Here is a 14,672-nt window from a genome sequence, read left to right on the forward strand (position 1 = left end):
TTTTTTTTTTTACGATTTTATTTATTTATCTGCCAGAGAGAGAGAGAGGGAGAGAGAGACAGGGAGCACAAGCAGGGGGAGCAACAGAGGGAGAGGGAGAAGCAGGCTCCCTGCTGAGCAGGGAACCCAATGTGGGGCTCAATCCCAGGACCCTGGGATCATGACCTGAGCCAAAGGCAGAAACTTAACCAACCCACCCAGGCGCCCCTCTAAAAGCTTATTTTGACACATTCTTTTAAAATGGGTTTTTATTAAAAGAACCCTGTGGGCACCTAGGTGGCTCAGCTGGTTAAGCATCTGTCTTCAGCTCAGGTCCTGATCCCAGAGTCCTGAGATCCAGCCCCACGTTGGGCTCCCGGCTCAGTGGGGAGTCTGCTTCTCCCTCTGCCCCTCACCCCACTCTCATGCTCTCACTTACTCTCTCTTTCAAATAAATAAATAAATAAAATCTTAAAAAAAAAAAAAAACCAACCTGTAATGGCTGTTGTGAGTTCAAATCACCTATAGTTTGCCAGTCCTATGCTCCTAAGTATTTGTATGCTTTTTTCTCATAATGCATAATGACGAAAACTGCAGGAATCCCCTTGGGAGGTGGATAAATTTGTCTTGAACTACATGTCTCTCTCTCTCTCTCTCTCTCTCTCACACACACACACACACACACACACACACACATAGTGCCTGACAGCCAGCTGGTGGGTGGGTGCCTGGTTTCTTACAAGATGTCAGAAAATTGCTTAAATTTTGTCTAGAATTGCTAATTTCCTCCTATTAAATGGCTTGTGAATTACATCCCTCAAAAAAACAGACCAGATTTGGGACAATTTTCCCTTCACAGACATCACATGCTCAAGAGCAAATGATTGAGCCCAGACCTGCAAGTTACAGTAGAAAAGTCCAGAAGTCCAGTTTAACCCCTTTCAAGTTTCCACCTCCTTCTCTGAGGGTCTTCTAATGCTTCCAGCATCCAACCTGTTTACAGGGCATAGCTTTTGGCAGAGACCCAATACTGGGTAGAAACCAGACTTGCTGGTCACATCAAAGCACATAAGTTGGTCAAGGTCCCCTAATGACCAAGCAGCCATAAACCCCAGGGTATCAGGGTCCCCACAATAGTTACTTTCTGATCAGTGGGCTTCCTGTTCCCCAGCAGAACAATCAGCAGACAGGCTCCTAAAAAATCATATTTGAGGGACTCCCAGCCTTCTGCCCTTTCAAAAGAACCTCCCAATCTTCTCCTTTCTATTCTTAGCCATTTCATTTTATAACTTAAAAGAACTAGGAAGAAAAAAAAAACAACCTTCACATTGTAAGAAAAGTTAGACCTAGAGCAAAAAATAACAGGAGAGTGAAAGTCTTTACTATTTAGGTGAACAGGCTGTATGGGTGCCCCCCCCCAGCAGTGATATTTTAAGCGAAATTGTACTTGTGTTTTGTTTCAGTGTTTTGCTTCTGTAGGGAAAGAAGGCAGTATATTCTTCCACAGCCATCCTCCCATCCCCGAAAACGTGCAGTATTTTTGAGTCTCAGAACAGGACTGCCACCCAGCATTTAGTTTGGGGGAGCTTAATCCATCAAGGGAGGTTAAACTGGATTATCCTAGCAGGGGAGGGATGGGGACTTTGAGAAGAAGGGATTATCCAAGTGGAGATCTGGTGCTCTGCGTTGGGGGGCGGGGGCAGGAATGATCAGTATTGAACGATGAACCCACGGTCTGGATTCTGAATCTGGGTGTACTGGACATTGGCAGGGGTGGGAGGGGTTAAAGATGGCCTTGGCCGCGTCAAGCCAAACTGGGGGTTGGCAGTGTCTCACCCCCTTAAAAGCCTCCTCGCAAACTGAAGATGAGTAAACTATAGTTTGCACATCAGAAAGGTTATCCAGTAGCACGTTAGTCCGTTTATTTCCTTTTTGTCATCCCCGAGTCTGGGGCCAACCCAGTCCCTTCTTCGTCCCCCAGGAATTAAGGGACAGGAGCAAATCCCTGGTGGCGTCGCGGCGGTAGGAAGAGCACGGCGCGGCCGCTGGGTGTCAGCAGCTGGAGGGAAGGTCGGCGAACAGCCAGTTCCCTCGGGAGGAGGAGTCTCCCTCCCGCGAGAACTTCTGGAACGCGGATCGGCCAGATTTTACCCAGGAGGCCGAAAATGCAGCTATTAGTGGGCAGAGCACGGGGTGGCGCTCTTCCTCGTAGGGATCTTGCAAAAGTTAACGGAGCTGGTTAAAGTATAAAGCGCAGAGTGTAGGCCAATACAAGGGCTCAGCCAACGGTCTCCGTTATTATCCTAGTCGTGTACCCGTTACTTAGACCTGGGGCGGAGAAAGAAACCACGGAGAACCGGAAAGGTCTGCAGAAGGGGCGGGACGCGGGAACCTCGAATTGAGGAAGGGGGTGGCGGGGGCGATCCCACACTAGCAGCCAATCCAGCTGTCCCGGGGAGGAAGAGGAGGAGCCAGGGCCGCCCCCGGGACTCCGCACTGCTTAGTCCCGCGCTGCCGCTCCCACGGGCTCCGCTGCTGGGCCCCGCGAATCCACCACCGCAGTCGCCACCCCGCGCAGGCATGGCTTCAGGTGCCACCCCTACGGCAGTGAAGGTGAGATGAGCCGTCCCGGCGGCTGCAGTCCGCCCTGCTCTGTGCGCTCGCTCCCGCCCCGGGGGACCGCGCCCCAGAGCCACGCGCCCGGCCTGTGCGCCCCCGCCACGGCGGCCAGGGTCTGGGGCCCGGCCCCGGGGTCGCTTGCCCAGCGGCAGGGGTTGGGGGAGAGGGAACGCTTGCAATCTCGCCCCCTACCACCACCTCGGGCTCATACGTTCCCGCGCCGCGCGGGGAATGGGCAAGCCCCTTTGGAGAAGAGCAGTGGGTGGAGGCTGCGCCTGCCCCCCAGCCTTCCCCCTCACCACTGCTTTCTGGGGGCCAGCGAGGGTGCCGGCAGGGTGGGCGCCTGCAGCTGCTGAGACCCAACTCCTTGTGCCTGCCGGACTCAGGCTTCCGCTCCGACTCGGCTTGCTGAGCCCACGTGAACTGGGTGCTAGCTTTTTTGCAAGCTTCCGGCTTTTTTCTTATTCCTCCAAACGCAGGGCGTTTCTGGCCTGAAGTTGTCCCTGCAGGGCAATGCTTGGGGAATTCTGAGATTTTTTGACCTCACCGAAGTGAACCACAGGGCCGCTCCCTGTTTGGAGGCCTCTGAGTTTAAACTGTTTCGTTTGCAACCTTGAAAGTTAGAGATCAGTTTCCTTGTGCCCTCGGACCTCACAGGTCTGCGTACAAGGGATCATTGTTCGGTGGGAGCTTTGGCCAGAGGAGGGCACGAGTTCTAAAGGGTGCAGCGAGCTTCCCTGGGGCTTTGAAACACTTATATCCTGGTTGGTGCCTTGGAAGAGAGAGTGTGTAGAATTACAGTGCAGTGGAAAAATTGATGCTAAAATTCAAGATCTCTTCTAGGTTGTTCACGATTGGCTAAGAACTCAGTTAATTTGTTTGACTTTAGAAATTCATGGTCGATGGCATAGGAAGGTCAGGGATAGATCCTTCTTCGGGTATCCCCTGATTCCCGCCTTTGTGTTGACTTCTGGGAGAAGGCAGGTCCCTGCGGTGCGGATTCAGCCAGAATGATGAGTTTATCAGGTTCTTGTAGCTTTTAATGAGACTCACAAGGAGAAGGGGTAGGGCGGAGAGTGTTGCATTCATACTTAGAGACATGAAATTCGTTTTTACATTTTGAAAAGAATCTTGGATTTAGCAAATACTTGTAGAAAGCCTCTACCTTACCGGTAACAGAGAACAAGGCAGAAGGCTTTTATGAAGCTTATGTGCAGAGTAGGTGAGCCAGTGCCTTAGGTGTCCGTCTCGAAGTGGGGCTTTCCTGCAGGGTTTGCTGGGATGGTTACAATTATGTGTCTGGCACATCGTTGAAACTTATTAAATGTTAGTGCTTATAAGAGGGGGGAGCTGAAATTAATTTTCATGTCTTTTCTCCAGCAGTTATTGTCATAGGTCTTACTAGTCTGCAGGTTTCAGTGGGTAAACAGGAAGTGAGCATCTTTCCCTTGCAGGAATACCCTTAAAGTGACATTAAAAGCAGAGAGGGATGATTTAAAAAAAATTTTTTCTTTTTAGTTAAATTCAATTTAATTAACATGTACTGTGTTATTAGTTTCAGAGGTAGAGGTCAGTGATTCATCAGTTGCATACAACACCCGGTGCTCAATACATCACATGCCCTCTTCAATGCCCTCACCCAGTTACCCTGTCCCCCACCTGCCGCCCCTCCAGCCACCCTGTTTGTTCCCTATAGTTAAGAGTCCCTTATGGTTTGCCTCCCTCACAGAGAGGGATGATGTTGAAAACAGTCTCACTTCGGTCTTGCTTGGCATTCTCCAGCCACACAGCTTCCCGGGCAAATTAGTGCAGTGCATTTAACTGCAGAATGGGGGCTGATTAGGGCCCTGATGTAATTATTGAATGACGGGTATTTTTGGTCCTGGCGAGCTGCTGAATATAAAATTAAGAGGGACAAATAGTGCTAGGCCTGCCTGCTGATTGCTCTTTGAGCTTAGAAAAGTGACAGCTTTGCTCCGAGCCTCCACGGTGGCAACACCAAATCCCCCAGACTGCTGAGGCAACATCCCGTACGGGAGACTGCAGGTGCTAGCGTGCAGAGCAAACCAGGCTCAGAAAACCATACACCCTCCCCAGATCGTAGACTGAAGAGCTGGGACATTTCTGAAGACCCTGTAGCCACACAAATCCCTTTTTGTGGACGTAAAGCCAAGGCCCGGAGAGATGGACTAAGGTGTCCAGAACTACACCGCTGGACCTAGATAGTGATAGAACAGGGCCTGGAGCCTGGCTTTCCACCAACCAGATGCTGTGAAGCAGTTCTGAAACCTGACATGTGGTCTTGGGCCCCGTTTTATTGTGTGAGTAGAGAGATCATGCAGCCTGCCCCCCTGTGCGCACTGGATGCTTTCCCGTGGTATTAATGACAGCTGTTGTTGGGAGGACCCCAGGGAGACAGCATCCTCCGGCATCAGCCATGGGCAGGTGGTATGCATGACCATGCAGAGGGCTGAACAGGTCTTTGGCACCCCAACAGAACATTCTAAAGGGCTCTTTCAATGGGCTGTGGCTCCCCCAGGCTGCTGCCCAGCCTTTGCCGTGGGGGATTAAAAATAAGCCTTATGAATCATGGTTGTTATGACAAGGAGGGCATATGGTCCCATCAGAAGTGGGTGGTGGGCTATCAGCACAATGGCATTAAGAGAGACAGACAAGTCACGGAGTCTAGACTGGGATGAATGGGCCTTTTAAGTTCTCCTTTTGGCACCTGAGTGTGGCTGGCAGAGGCCTTCAGACTGAAAGTCCTTGAGTGACCCTCAGAAACCAGGGGACAGCTGACCCACGGGTCCCATTTGGAAGCCAGAGGATGAGCAAGCCTTCATTTTTTTGCTTAGGGCCATGGTGGCATTTTGGGCAGAACAGTCCTTTTGTAGGACTGTCCTGGGCATTGTAGGATCTCTGGTGCATCCTGGACCCCTCCCCACAAAATGCCAGTCCCCTCCCCCCAGTCATCGTGGCAGCCGGAAATGTCCACATGGGTTTCCAGACACTCCCTTGGATAAGGGACAGACAGAGATGGCCTGGTGAGGAGATGCAGGGGCGGCCCGGTGTGTGTCCTGACCAGCAGAGAAAGACCTAAGATAAGGGGCCTTCTGTTGTCTGGAGGGGTGTTTATTTTTATTTTGCTTTTGCTGGAGGTGGGAGGAGAGACAGAAACAGTGGCAGATATTAATGCGTTATTTCCTTTGATTCTCCTAATTCCACGGAGTAAGGTACAGATGAGCACACGGGATATACATTTTCGTGCGCAGTGGACCCTCATCCTTCACTGTGACTGCGATCACCGTATTCCAGCCCGTGTCTCAGAAGCAGCTACGGCAGTAGTTCTCAATGTGCGTGATGCATCCGCAGCCCCCTGGGGATTTGTCAGAAATGCACATTATCGGGCCCCATCCCAGTCCTGCTGAATCAGGAGCATGGGGGTGGGGGGCTGCAGTCTGGGTTTTGAAGAGCCTCCGTATATTCAGAATCCAGCGAAAATGTGACGACTGCTGACCCAGAGAGCTTTGAAGAGGCATCTGCACTTCTGACAAGCCCTTCAGGTGATTCTTGGTGTACGAGTTTCCTGTGGCTGCTGTAACCATCACCACAGACCCGACGGCTTCAAACTGTGCCCAGGGATTCTCTCACAGTCCTGGAGGTTAGAAGTACAGAATGAGTCCTGCTGGACTAACACCTGGCTGGTAGGGCAGCTTCTCTTGGAGGATCCGAGAGAGCGTCTGTTTCCTTGCTTTTCCAGCTTCTAGAAGTCACCAGCATTCTTTGGCATCAGGTCGCCTTCTCCCTCATGGGACCGTCTTATAAGGACGCCTGTGGTTACCTTTAGGGCCTATCCGGATAATCCAGGATGATCTCCCTATCTCAAGAGCTTTGACTTAGGTAAGGTAACGTGCACAGGTTCTGGGAATCAGGACACAGACAGGACCTCTCTCAGGAGCATGGTTTAGCCTGTGACACTCAGCCGGCCCACACTGTGGAACTTCAAGGTCTAGGCCCCTCGATGCTGGCTGCACACCTTGCCCTGCCCAGTTCATCGAGTCTCTGGAATCTCGGACCTGAGCTTTGGTATCGAGAGCTCCCCGAGGGACTCTCCTGTCCAGGAGCTGACCCAGGGGGAGCACCGGGCAGATTGCTGCTGCTGTCGCACAAGGGGAGAGCTCCGCAGAATACAGTAAGAGTTGAGGAAAAGCCTTCTCAGAAAAATGGGCAATTTCGGGAGGCACAACTATATCTTTGAGAGGGTGTCTGCCCATCGGAGTAACATCCCGACTTTGTGAGGGGAGGTCAGTTGGATGTCCTGAGCCCTAAGGTTATCTGACCGAAATACCACATTCCTGTGTTAGTGTGTTAGCCTCACCGTAACGAGGCACCACAACGCCGGGCGCCTGAAGCAACAGAAGGGTATCTCCTCAGAGCCTGGAGGCAGGAAGGCCAACATCGAGCTGTCAGCAGTGTGGGTTGCTTTTGAGGCCTCCTTGGCGTGTGGACGGCCAGCTTCTTCCTGCGCTTCACACGGTCTTCCCTCTGGGGGGGGGGGGGTGTTCCCGATCTTGCTTTATAGGCCACTGGTCATCATGGATTAGGGCCCTCCCTGTGACTGCATTTAACCTAATTATCTCATCAAAGAGCCTCTTTCCACAATCGTTACGTTCAGAGGTATTGGGTGTTGGGGCTTCAACCGAGGATTTGGGGAGGGGAGAACCAATGCAGCCCATAACCGTCACCCGCAAGGGCGGCTTACAGCGAGGAGCATCTTGTCCGAGATTGGGCCACCAGCAGTCTCTGTGGACCATAGTGCGGGTTTTGAACAGGCCACCCAGACTGAGACATTTGGCCACTCTCTCCCCACACAGCTGGGCTTCCGGGATTTTACAAGGCTCTGGGAGGCTCCAAGCCAGGTTGGCTCCATAAAAGAACTTTTGTCTCTTGCACTTGCCAAATATGTCCATGGCAACCAGAGCTGAAGGCCTGAAGTGCTCAGATCAGGGATCGCCGCCGGCTTGAGCTCTGGTCCTCTCGCCTCATCGTGAGTTCGAAGCACTCAGAGGCAGCCCACCTCCCTGCCATGAGCTAGACTCAGCTGCTCGGGCTGCTGTGGTTTGAGAATGCCGACACGGAGTGCTAGGTTCTTGGAGGTAGTGTATCCAGGCCTCAAAGTGATGGCGAGTGGTTCTTGCAACCAAGTGGGATGTGTGAAATCTCCTGGGTCCTGGTACTAGGGGAAATAGACAAAGGGTAGGGGTTCATAGGAGCCCTTTCAGCATTGCTGGAAATAACCATTCTGGCCAGGTCAAGCCAACATTTAGATAAAATGCTTTTGCACTCTCAGGGAGGAAGTCAAACCCTCTTCTCTTTTTAAGGAAATTGACTCAGTGGTCTGTCAGTGTGAAAGTGTGAGATGAACCAGTAGCTGTTAAAAGTTGGCAGTGACCATGATTGACCAGGGATTCTCTGTTTCAGAGCTTTATCTCGTGTAAGGAAGTCCTGGCTGGGCAGGATTGGCCCAGAAGTTCCATCCCAGTCCTCAAATATATTTCTAGGCCGTCTAGGGTTACCTGGACTAAACGCTGGTGCTTCTGGCCCAGGAGGCCTGGTAAGGTCTTGTCGTTGCTTCCCGAGTGTCGTTACTTGGCCTCTCTGAGCATCAGTTTCCTCAGTACACGGAGAGAGTAAAACTTTCCTGATGGGGTATGATGTTCTAAAGGACTCCAGGAGATATTGGGAGACAATACATCATAGCAGTTGAGCATGAAAGACCTGGGTTCCTTTTCTGTCTTTCCTTCTTATAATTTATTGTTGGACGAGTTTCTTAACTTGATGCTTTTCTTTTGTCTTGGGGAAAATGGGTATAATACTGTAGGGCATATCTTACTGGGTGGTTGTGAAGATCAAATGAGGTAAGGTGGCTGGAGCACTTAGCACAGTGCCTGGGACATCTAAGTACTCAGATGCAGTGACTTTATTACCAAGGCAGGTACTGAGTCAGCTATTGAATTCAGAGGCTCCAGGTGACAATGAATTAGGCTATGGTGCTTGCAAGTTCCATCCTAGTTGTACTTTGCTGTGGAGCCAGCAGGTGGCGACATTGCCCCATCCTGGCACTGATGGCCTCTCTCTGCTGCAGGAAAATGGTTAGAGGTCCGTTTCTCGCTGTGGCAGTAGGCAGTTGCTACGCTTGTCCTGTATACCTTGCAAGATAGGACTTTCTATAAACAACTGGAGCCGGTTGGGTGACTGGACATGCCCACCTACGGATAATTCCAGTGCCAGAGACCCCATCCCAGCCTTTCTGGACAGCTCTTGCTTTCATGCCCAGTCCATGTTGCTCTCCGGGGGGCTGAGTTACCAGCTACCTAATGCAGTCATGCAGCTGGGGTGCTGTGGACTGAAGCTTGGGGCTGCTTACTGTGGGCTCAAGGGCACTGAACTTCGGCAGGACCCCTGGTCAGCATTTGTTAGTCACTGCCGCGGTTCTGGGCTAGCTGGCCCCAAACCGGGAGGTGGTTTCACAACAGTCAGTTTTGTTGTGTTTGTGCAAGTCTGAGAATCCAGTATTGAATCCAGAATATGAGATGCTGTGGCCCAGGGGACATCCAGAAACAGCCAAGTCAAAGTGGTAATAAGCCTTTAAAAAAAAAAAAAAGGCAGAAGTTTTCAAGAGCAACAGAATCCCCCAAGATTAGGCCGAAAATACTTTCAGAGTCAGCAGTTCAGTTTTGTGACTAGGGTGAGGACGAAGGGCTGGGCAGTTTATTAGCCCCGCCCCCATGGTCTGGGGTGCCTCCGAAATGCATGAAACGCAGGATAAAATGGAGAAGCCAGCTGGAGGAAGGGTTAGGATCGTATGACACTGATTTACAATTTTTTCTAGCGGATTGGCATGATTTAAGTGTACTGACTTAAACAAACACTTCTGTTGATTTAAAAATCAACTAATACTGGTTAGTCTTAACGATGATCTGTGGTGGTAAGGAGAGGTGGGGTTGGCCCAGAATGGAACCTGCTGTGGTTTCAACAACGTACCACAAGGTGGCGCCAACTTCAAAAACTGGTTTAGCCGCTTGAGGAAGTTGTGGCGACACTTTTAAACTTCTGAATCCAGTAACTAGCAGTTGTTCAGTAAAATCTCACTAAATTGCCCCTCCTGTTTGGTTTGGCTTTGTTTCCAGAAAACTGAGGGCCAGAGAGGTAGCCATTCATAATGATATAAAATCAACTCGTGTAACCTGATCTGAAAATTATTCAGGTGCTCAGTGACTTCTTAACCTGGATTTTTTTCTCAAGGAGCTGCTTTCATTGAGTAGAAATTTTACTCAAGTGACAAAATTTTTATTGAAAAAAAAAATGCTCGGGTCACTTTCCATTTGGTTTCTAATGACGTGTCCTCTCTCTAACTTGTGACTGATAATTTAAATACTATTCTTCCTTATCAGCCCAGAGAAGCCTTAATGATCTCTGTCATTTAATTTTTAGTTAACAATTCAGTTAATATTTAGCTGTCTTTGTAACTGCTCTTGTTTGTGTTTCATAGTCATCGAATTAGATTAACTCTGGAGTTGCAGGGCCAGGTTCCTGTAACTCCCATTAGCCCCCAAAGACGAGGGCTGATAAGTTCATCTCTGGAAAATGCAACACAACACTTGGACTTAAAAAATATATATAGGAAGGATAGTTTGATTTTATAAATATACATGAGACTAACTTTTATGCTTTTCCCAACTCTTCTATCCATGATCTCTTACAACTCTGTGATTTTAGTGGCATAGGAAAGAAAATCTTTCTCGTTTCTTTATCTAATGTTACAATGAGGCGATAAATGGGAAGATAGACCACGGGAGGGAGGGAGCCTTCCTCAGCTGGCTACTGGCAAGTGACAGCAGAGCGCTAAATCAGAACTTTTAGAAGTGTGCTCCGGTGAGGGACTTCCCTGCCTGAAATGTGCTCAGGGGGCGAAGAGGGGCAGAATCGTAGGTGGGACAGTGTGGTCTCAGGATATCCCAGGGTCACAGGAAGACTGGGGGTGCCTGAGTGTAGCAGAGCTCCCAGGCATCAGGATGCGGAAGCCGGCTGCAAACAGAGAACCCAAGAGTGGGCTCTCAGCTTGGGGTTTGGATAAACGGAATTGTGGCACTGTCAGGTGACCACTCTGCGAGCAGCGGCCCAGTGAGCCGCAGAACCGGGGAGACCCCCTTCCCTGCCATGTAGGGATAGAGGGAACATACCTCAATATCATAAAAGCCATATACGAAAAACAGCTAATATCATCCTCATGAGGAAACACAGAGCTTTCCGCTAAGGTCAGGAACACAGCAGGGAATGTCCACGATCACCACTGCAGTTCAGCATAGTACTGGAAGTCCTAGCCTCAGCAATCAGACAACAAAAAGAAATAAAGGGCATCCAGATTGGCAAAGAAGAAGTCAAACTCTTAACTCTTCGCAGACGACATGATACTCTATGTAGAAAACCCAAAAGACTCCACCCCCCAAATTGCTAGAACGCATACAGGAATTCAGCAACGTGGCGTGATATAAAATCAATGCGCAGAAGTCCGTGGCATTTCTATACACTAACAATGAGACTGAAGAAAGAGAAATTAAGGAGTCGATCCCATTTACAATTGCATCCACGACCCTGTGATACCTAGGAATAAACCTAACCGAACATGTAAAGGATCTGTATCCTGAAGACGATAGAACACTCATGAAAGAAACTGAAGAAGACACAAAGAAATGGAAAAACGTTCCATGCTCATGAATTGGAAGAACAACTACTGTTAAAATGTCTATGCTACCTAGAGCAGTCCACACATTCAGTGCAATCCCTATCAAAATACCATCAGCATTTTTCATAGAGCTGGAATAAACAATCCTAAAATTTGTACGGAACCAGAAAAGACCCCGAATAGCCAGAGGAATGTTGAAAAAGAAAACCAAAGCCGGTGGCATCACAATTCCAGACTTCAGGCTCTGTTACAAAGCTATGATCACCAAGACAGTCTGGTACTGGCACAAAAACAGACACATCGACCAATGGAACAGAATAGAGAACCCAGAAATGGACCCTCGACTCTATGGTCAACTAATCTTCGACAAAGCAGGAAGGAATATCCGATGGAAAAAAGACAGTCTCTTCAACAAGTTGTGTTGGGAAAATTGGGCAGCCACATGCAGAAGAATGAAGCTGGACCATTTCCTCACACCATACACAAAAATAGACTCAAAATGGATGAAAGACCTAAATGTGAGACAGGAATCCATCAAAATCCTAGAGGAGCACACAGGCAGCAACCTTTTTGACCTTGGCCGCAGCAACTTCTTGCTAGACACATCACTGGAGGGAAGGGAAACAAAAGCAAAAATGAACTATTGAGACTTTATCAAGATAAAAATCTTTTACACGGCAAAGGAACAGTCAACAAAACTAAAAGGCAACCTACAGAACGGGAGAAGATATTTGCAAAAGTCTTATCAGATAAAGGGCTAGTAGCCAAATATATAAAGAATTTACCAAACTCAACACCCAAAAACCAAAAAGTCTAGTCAAGAAGTGGGCAGAAGACAGGAACAGACATTTCTCCAAAGAAGACATCCAAATGGCCAACAGACACATGAAAAATGTTCGGATCACTTGGCATCAGGGAAATGCAAAATTAAAACCACAATGAGATACCACCTCACAGCAGCCAGAATGGCTAAAATTAATAACTTAGGAAACAGCAGGTGTTGGCGAGGATGAGGAGAAAGGGTTCGTCTTACACTGTTGGTGGGAATGCAGGCTGGTGCAGCCACTGTGGAAAACAGTATGGAGTTCCTCAAAACGTGAAAAATAGAGCCATCCTATAGCCCAGCAATTGCAGTACTAGGCATTTATCCAAAGGATTCAAACATAGTGATCTGAAGGGGCACCTGCACCCCAGTGTTGATAGCAGCAATGTCCACAATAGCCAGACTATGGAAAGAGCCCAGAAGTCCACTGACAGATGAATGGATAAAGAAGATATGGTAAATATATACAACAGAGTACGACTCAGCCATCAAAACCACAAAATCTTGCCATTTGCAGCAACACGTACAGAACTAGAGGGAATTATGCTAAGTGAGATTAAGTCAGAAAGACAAATACCATATGATTTCACTCGTATGTGGAATTTAGGAAACAAAACAGTTAACATAGGGGAAGGGAAGGAAAAATAAAATAAGAAAATAGAGAGGGAGGCAAGACTTAAGAGACTCTGAACTCTAAGAAACGAACTGAGGGTTGCTGGAGGGGAGGTGGGTGGGAGAAGAGGTAACTGGGTGACAGGATTAAGGAGGCACTTGAATTACTAAGCACTGGGTATTGTATGCAACTGATGAATCACTAAATTCTACCTCTGAGACTAATTTAAAGAAAAAGTGACTAGGGCTTAGCAGGAATGGAGAAGAGCGTATGTATGTGAATAAATGAATTTGCTTGAAGTAATGATTTTGTTTCTACTGTAAAATGACCAAATATGTTGTCTTTTTATTGTCTCCTTTAGATTGGAATAATTGGTGGAACAGGCCTGGATGATCCAGAAATCTTAGAAGGAAGAACTGAAAAATATGTGGATACTCCCTTTGGCAAGGTCACTATCCATCCCTTTAGTGGAGACATACCAGCTTTTTCCTTTTTTCTTGCTGGTTTGGTTTTTACATTAAAAAAATATATATATATTTTTTAACTGCTTTTGTCTTGGCAGCACAGGGCTGTCTGCCCCAGGCTGAGAGGGCCCAGTGGTCTTGTCATTGGGCTCTACCAGCTGAAGTAGTGTCCCTAGGAGTGTCTTGGACCTCGTAGGATTGAGACCCTGCACATGTAACTTCTCAGTTTTTATCTCTAGAAGCCAGAGACTCGTTTCAGAGATAGCAGCTGTACGTCTTCAGATCACTGCATTCAAATTAGCTTCTAATTTGGGGCCTATAGGTCTTCCACATTAATTATGCCGACAGATGGCAAACAGGAACAAATAATGCAAAGTGGTCTTTTCTTAGTAAGCCCTGGCCCAAGGCGGTGGGGGGATTTCCTGAGGGTCCAGAAATCAATAGCATAACTCAACTAAAAATAAAACACTCGTCTTTTTCTATTAAAAGGCAGCTACTTATTCTCCCAGCTCCTGTGTCTTCCAGAGAGGATGAGGTGTCGACCTTCTCCCAGTCCCATACTGCTACTTCCAAACACGACGGACCTTCTGGTCCTCCTCCCAGGATCCCTGTATGTGGCAGTTCCTCCCAGCCCTCCTTTCCAGCCAAGTCCTTAGACTGACCTCATGTTCTCTAAGTCCTGCTCTCAGCTTGGCTCATCTCATGGCCTCGTGTTTTCTGAGCCCTCTCCAGTTCTCAGGACCTTCCCCTCTGTTACCTCCGGTCATCCCATGGCCCTCTTAGACTTGGTTGGCATGGCAAGCGGTTCCGGGGCTGAGTTCTTAAGTTCTGTGGCAGTGGCCTCCTTACTGCATTTTACTCTCACACCTGTACTTGTACCTGCCAGATACCCTTGACACATCTGTATTTGACCAGCATGACATTGGAGCCCCCCAGGGTGCTTGCGACAAGTAGATCTTACTAAGTGGTACCTGCCCACGCACCCGAGGCAGGCCTCCTGCCCCCGTGCCTCCGGACGGCTCCGTGTTGATTGAGGTCAAATCTGGACTCCCTTACTTCTTTCAAGTGTATCTTCCACGTTTCCATGAATCCTATTGTGGTGGAACAATTGAAATGGCAGTTTTTTAAATCGTTTGTATATGAATGAGTTCAAGTCATTGGGTTGTAACCATCTTTCATTACGTTCAGCCTTCCGATGCCTTAATTTTGGGGAAGATCAAGAACGTCGATTGCGTCCTCCTTGCACGGTAAGGTGTTTTAAGCTTTTTGAATATTGCTATTAAAGGAGGGTTTACATTTGACTCAGATCCTGGAGAGAGTGATGGTGTGGGCGTGAGTTCTTCGTATTGGTAGAGTCAGAGCACCTCAGTAACCTTTGTCGACTGCTTACGGTTTTGGGTAAATTCTAGTGACTTCGGAGATCAGAGA

General features: G+C 48.5%; 1 protein-coding gene across 2 annotated transcripts in view; it reads left to right on the top strand.

Annotated features, from left to right (window-relative positions):
* The first annotated feature begins 2,288 nt into the window (after positions 1-2,288).
* The window catches only part of LOC103666988 (methylthioadenosine phosphorylase), a 42,019-nt gene continuing 29,635 nt past the window's right edge, over positions 2,289-14,672 (top strand). Inside the window, exons 1-4 of one of the 2 annotated variants that reach the window (XM_040631475.1) lie at positions 2,289-2,592; positions 5,832-5,951; positions 13,142-13,228; positions 14,433-14,491. In XM_040631475.1, the coding sequence (XP_040487409.1) occupies positions 2,560-2,592; positions 5,832-5,951; positions 13,142-13,228; positions 14,433-14,491 (299 nt within the window). In that variant the 5' untranslated portion in view covers positions 2,289-2,559. The remainder of the gene's footprint in view (positions 2,593-5,831; positions 5,952-13,141; positions 13,229-14,432; positions 14,492-14,672) is intronic. The other variant, XM_040631474.1, reaches the window with a different exon arrangement.

The sequence above is a fragment of the Ursus maritimus genome, unplaced genomic scaffold (genome assembly GCF_017311325.1).
Source record: "Ursus maritimus isolate PB19 unplaced genomic scaffold, ASM1731132v1 scaffold_17, whole genome shotgun sequence".
Lineage (NCBI taxonomy): Eukaryota > Metazoa > Chordata > Mammalia > Carnivora > Ursidae > Ursus > Ursus maritimus.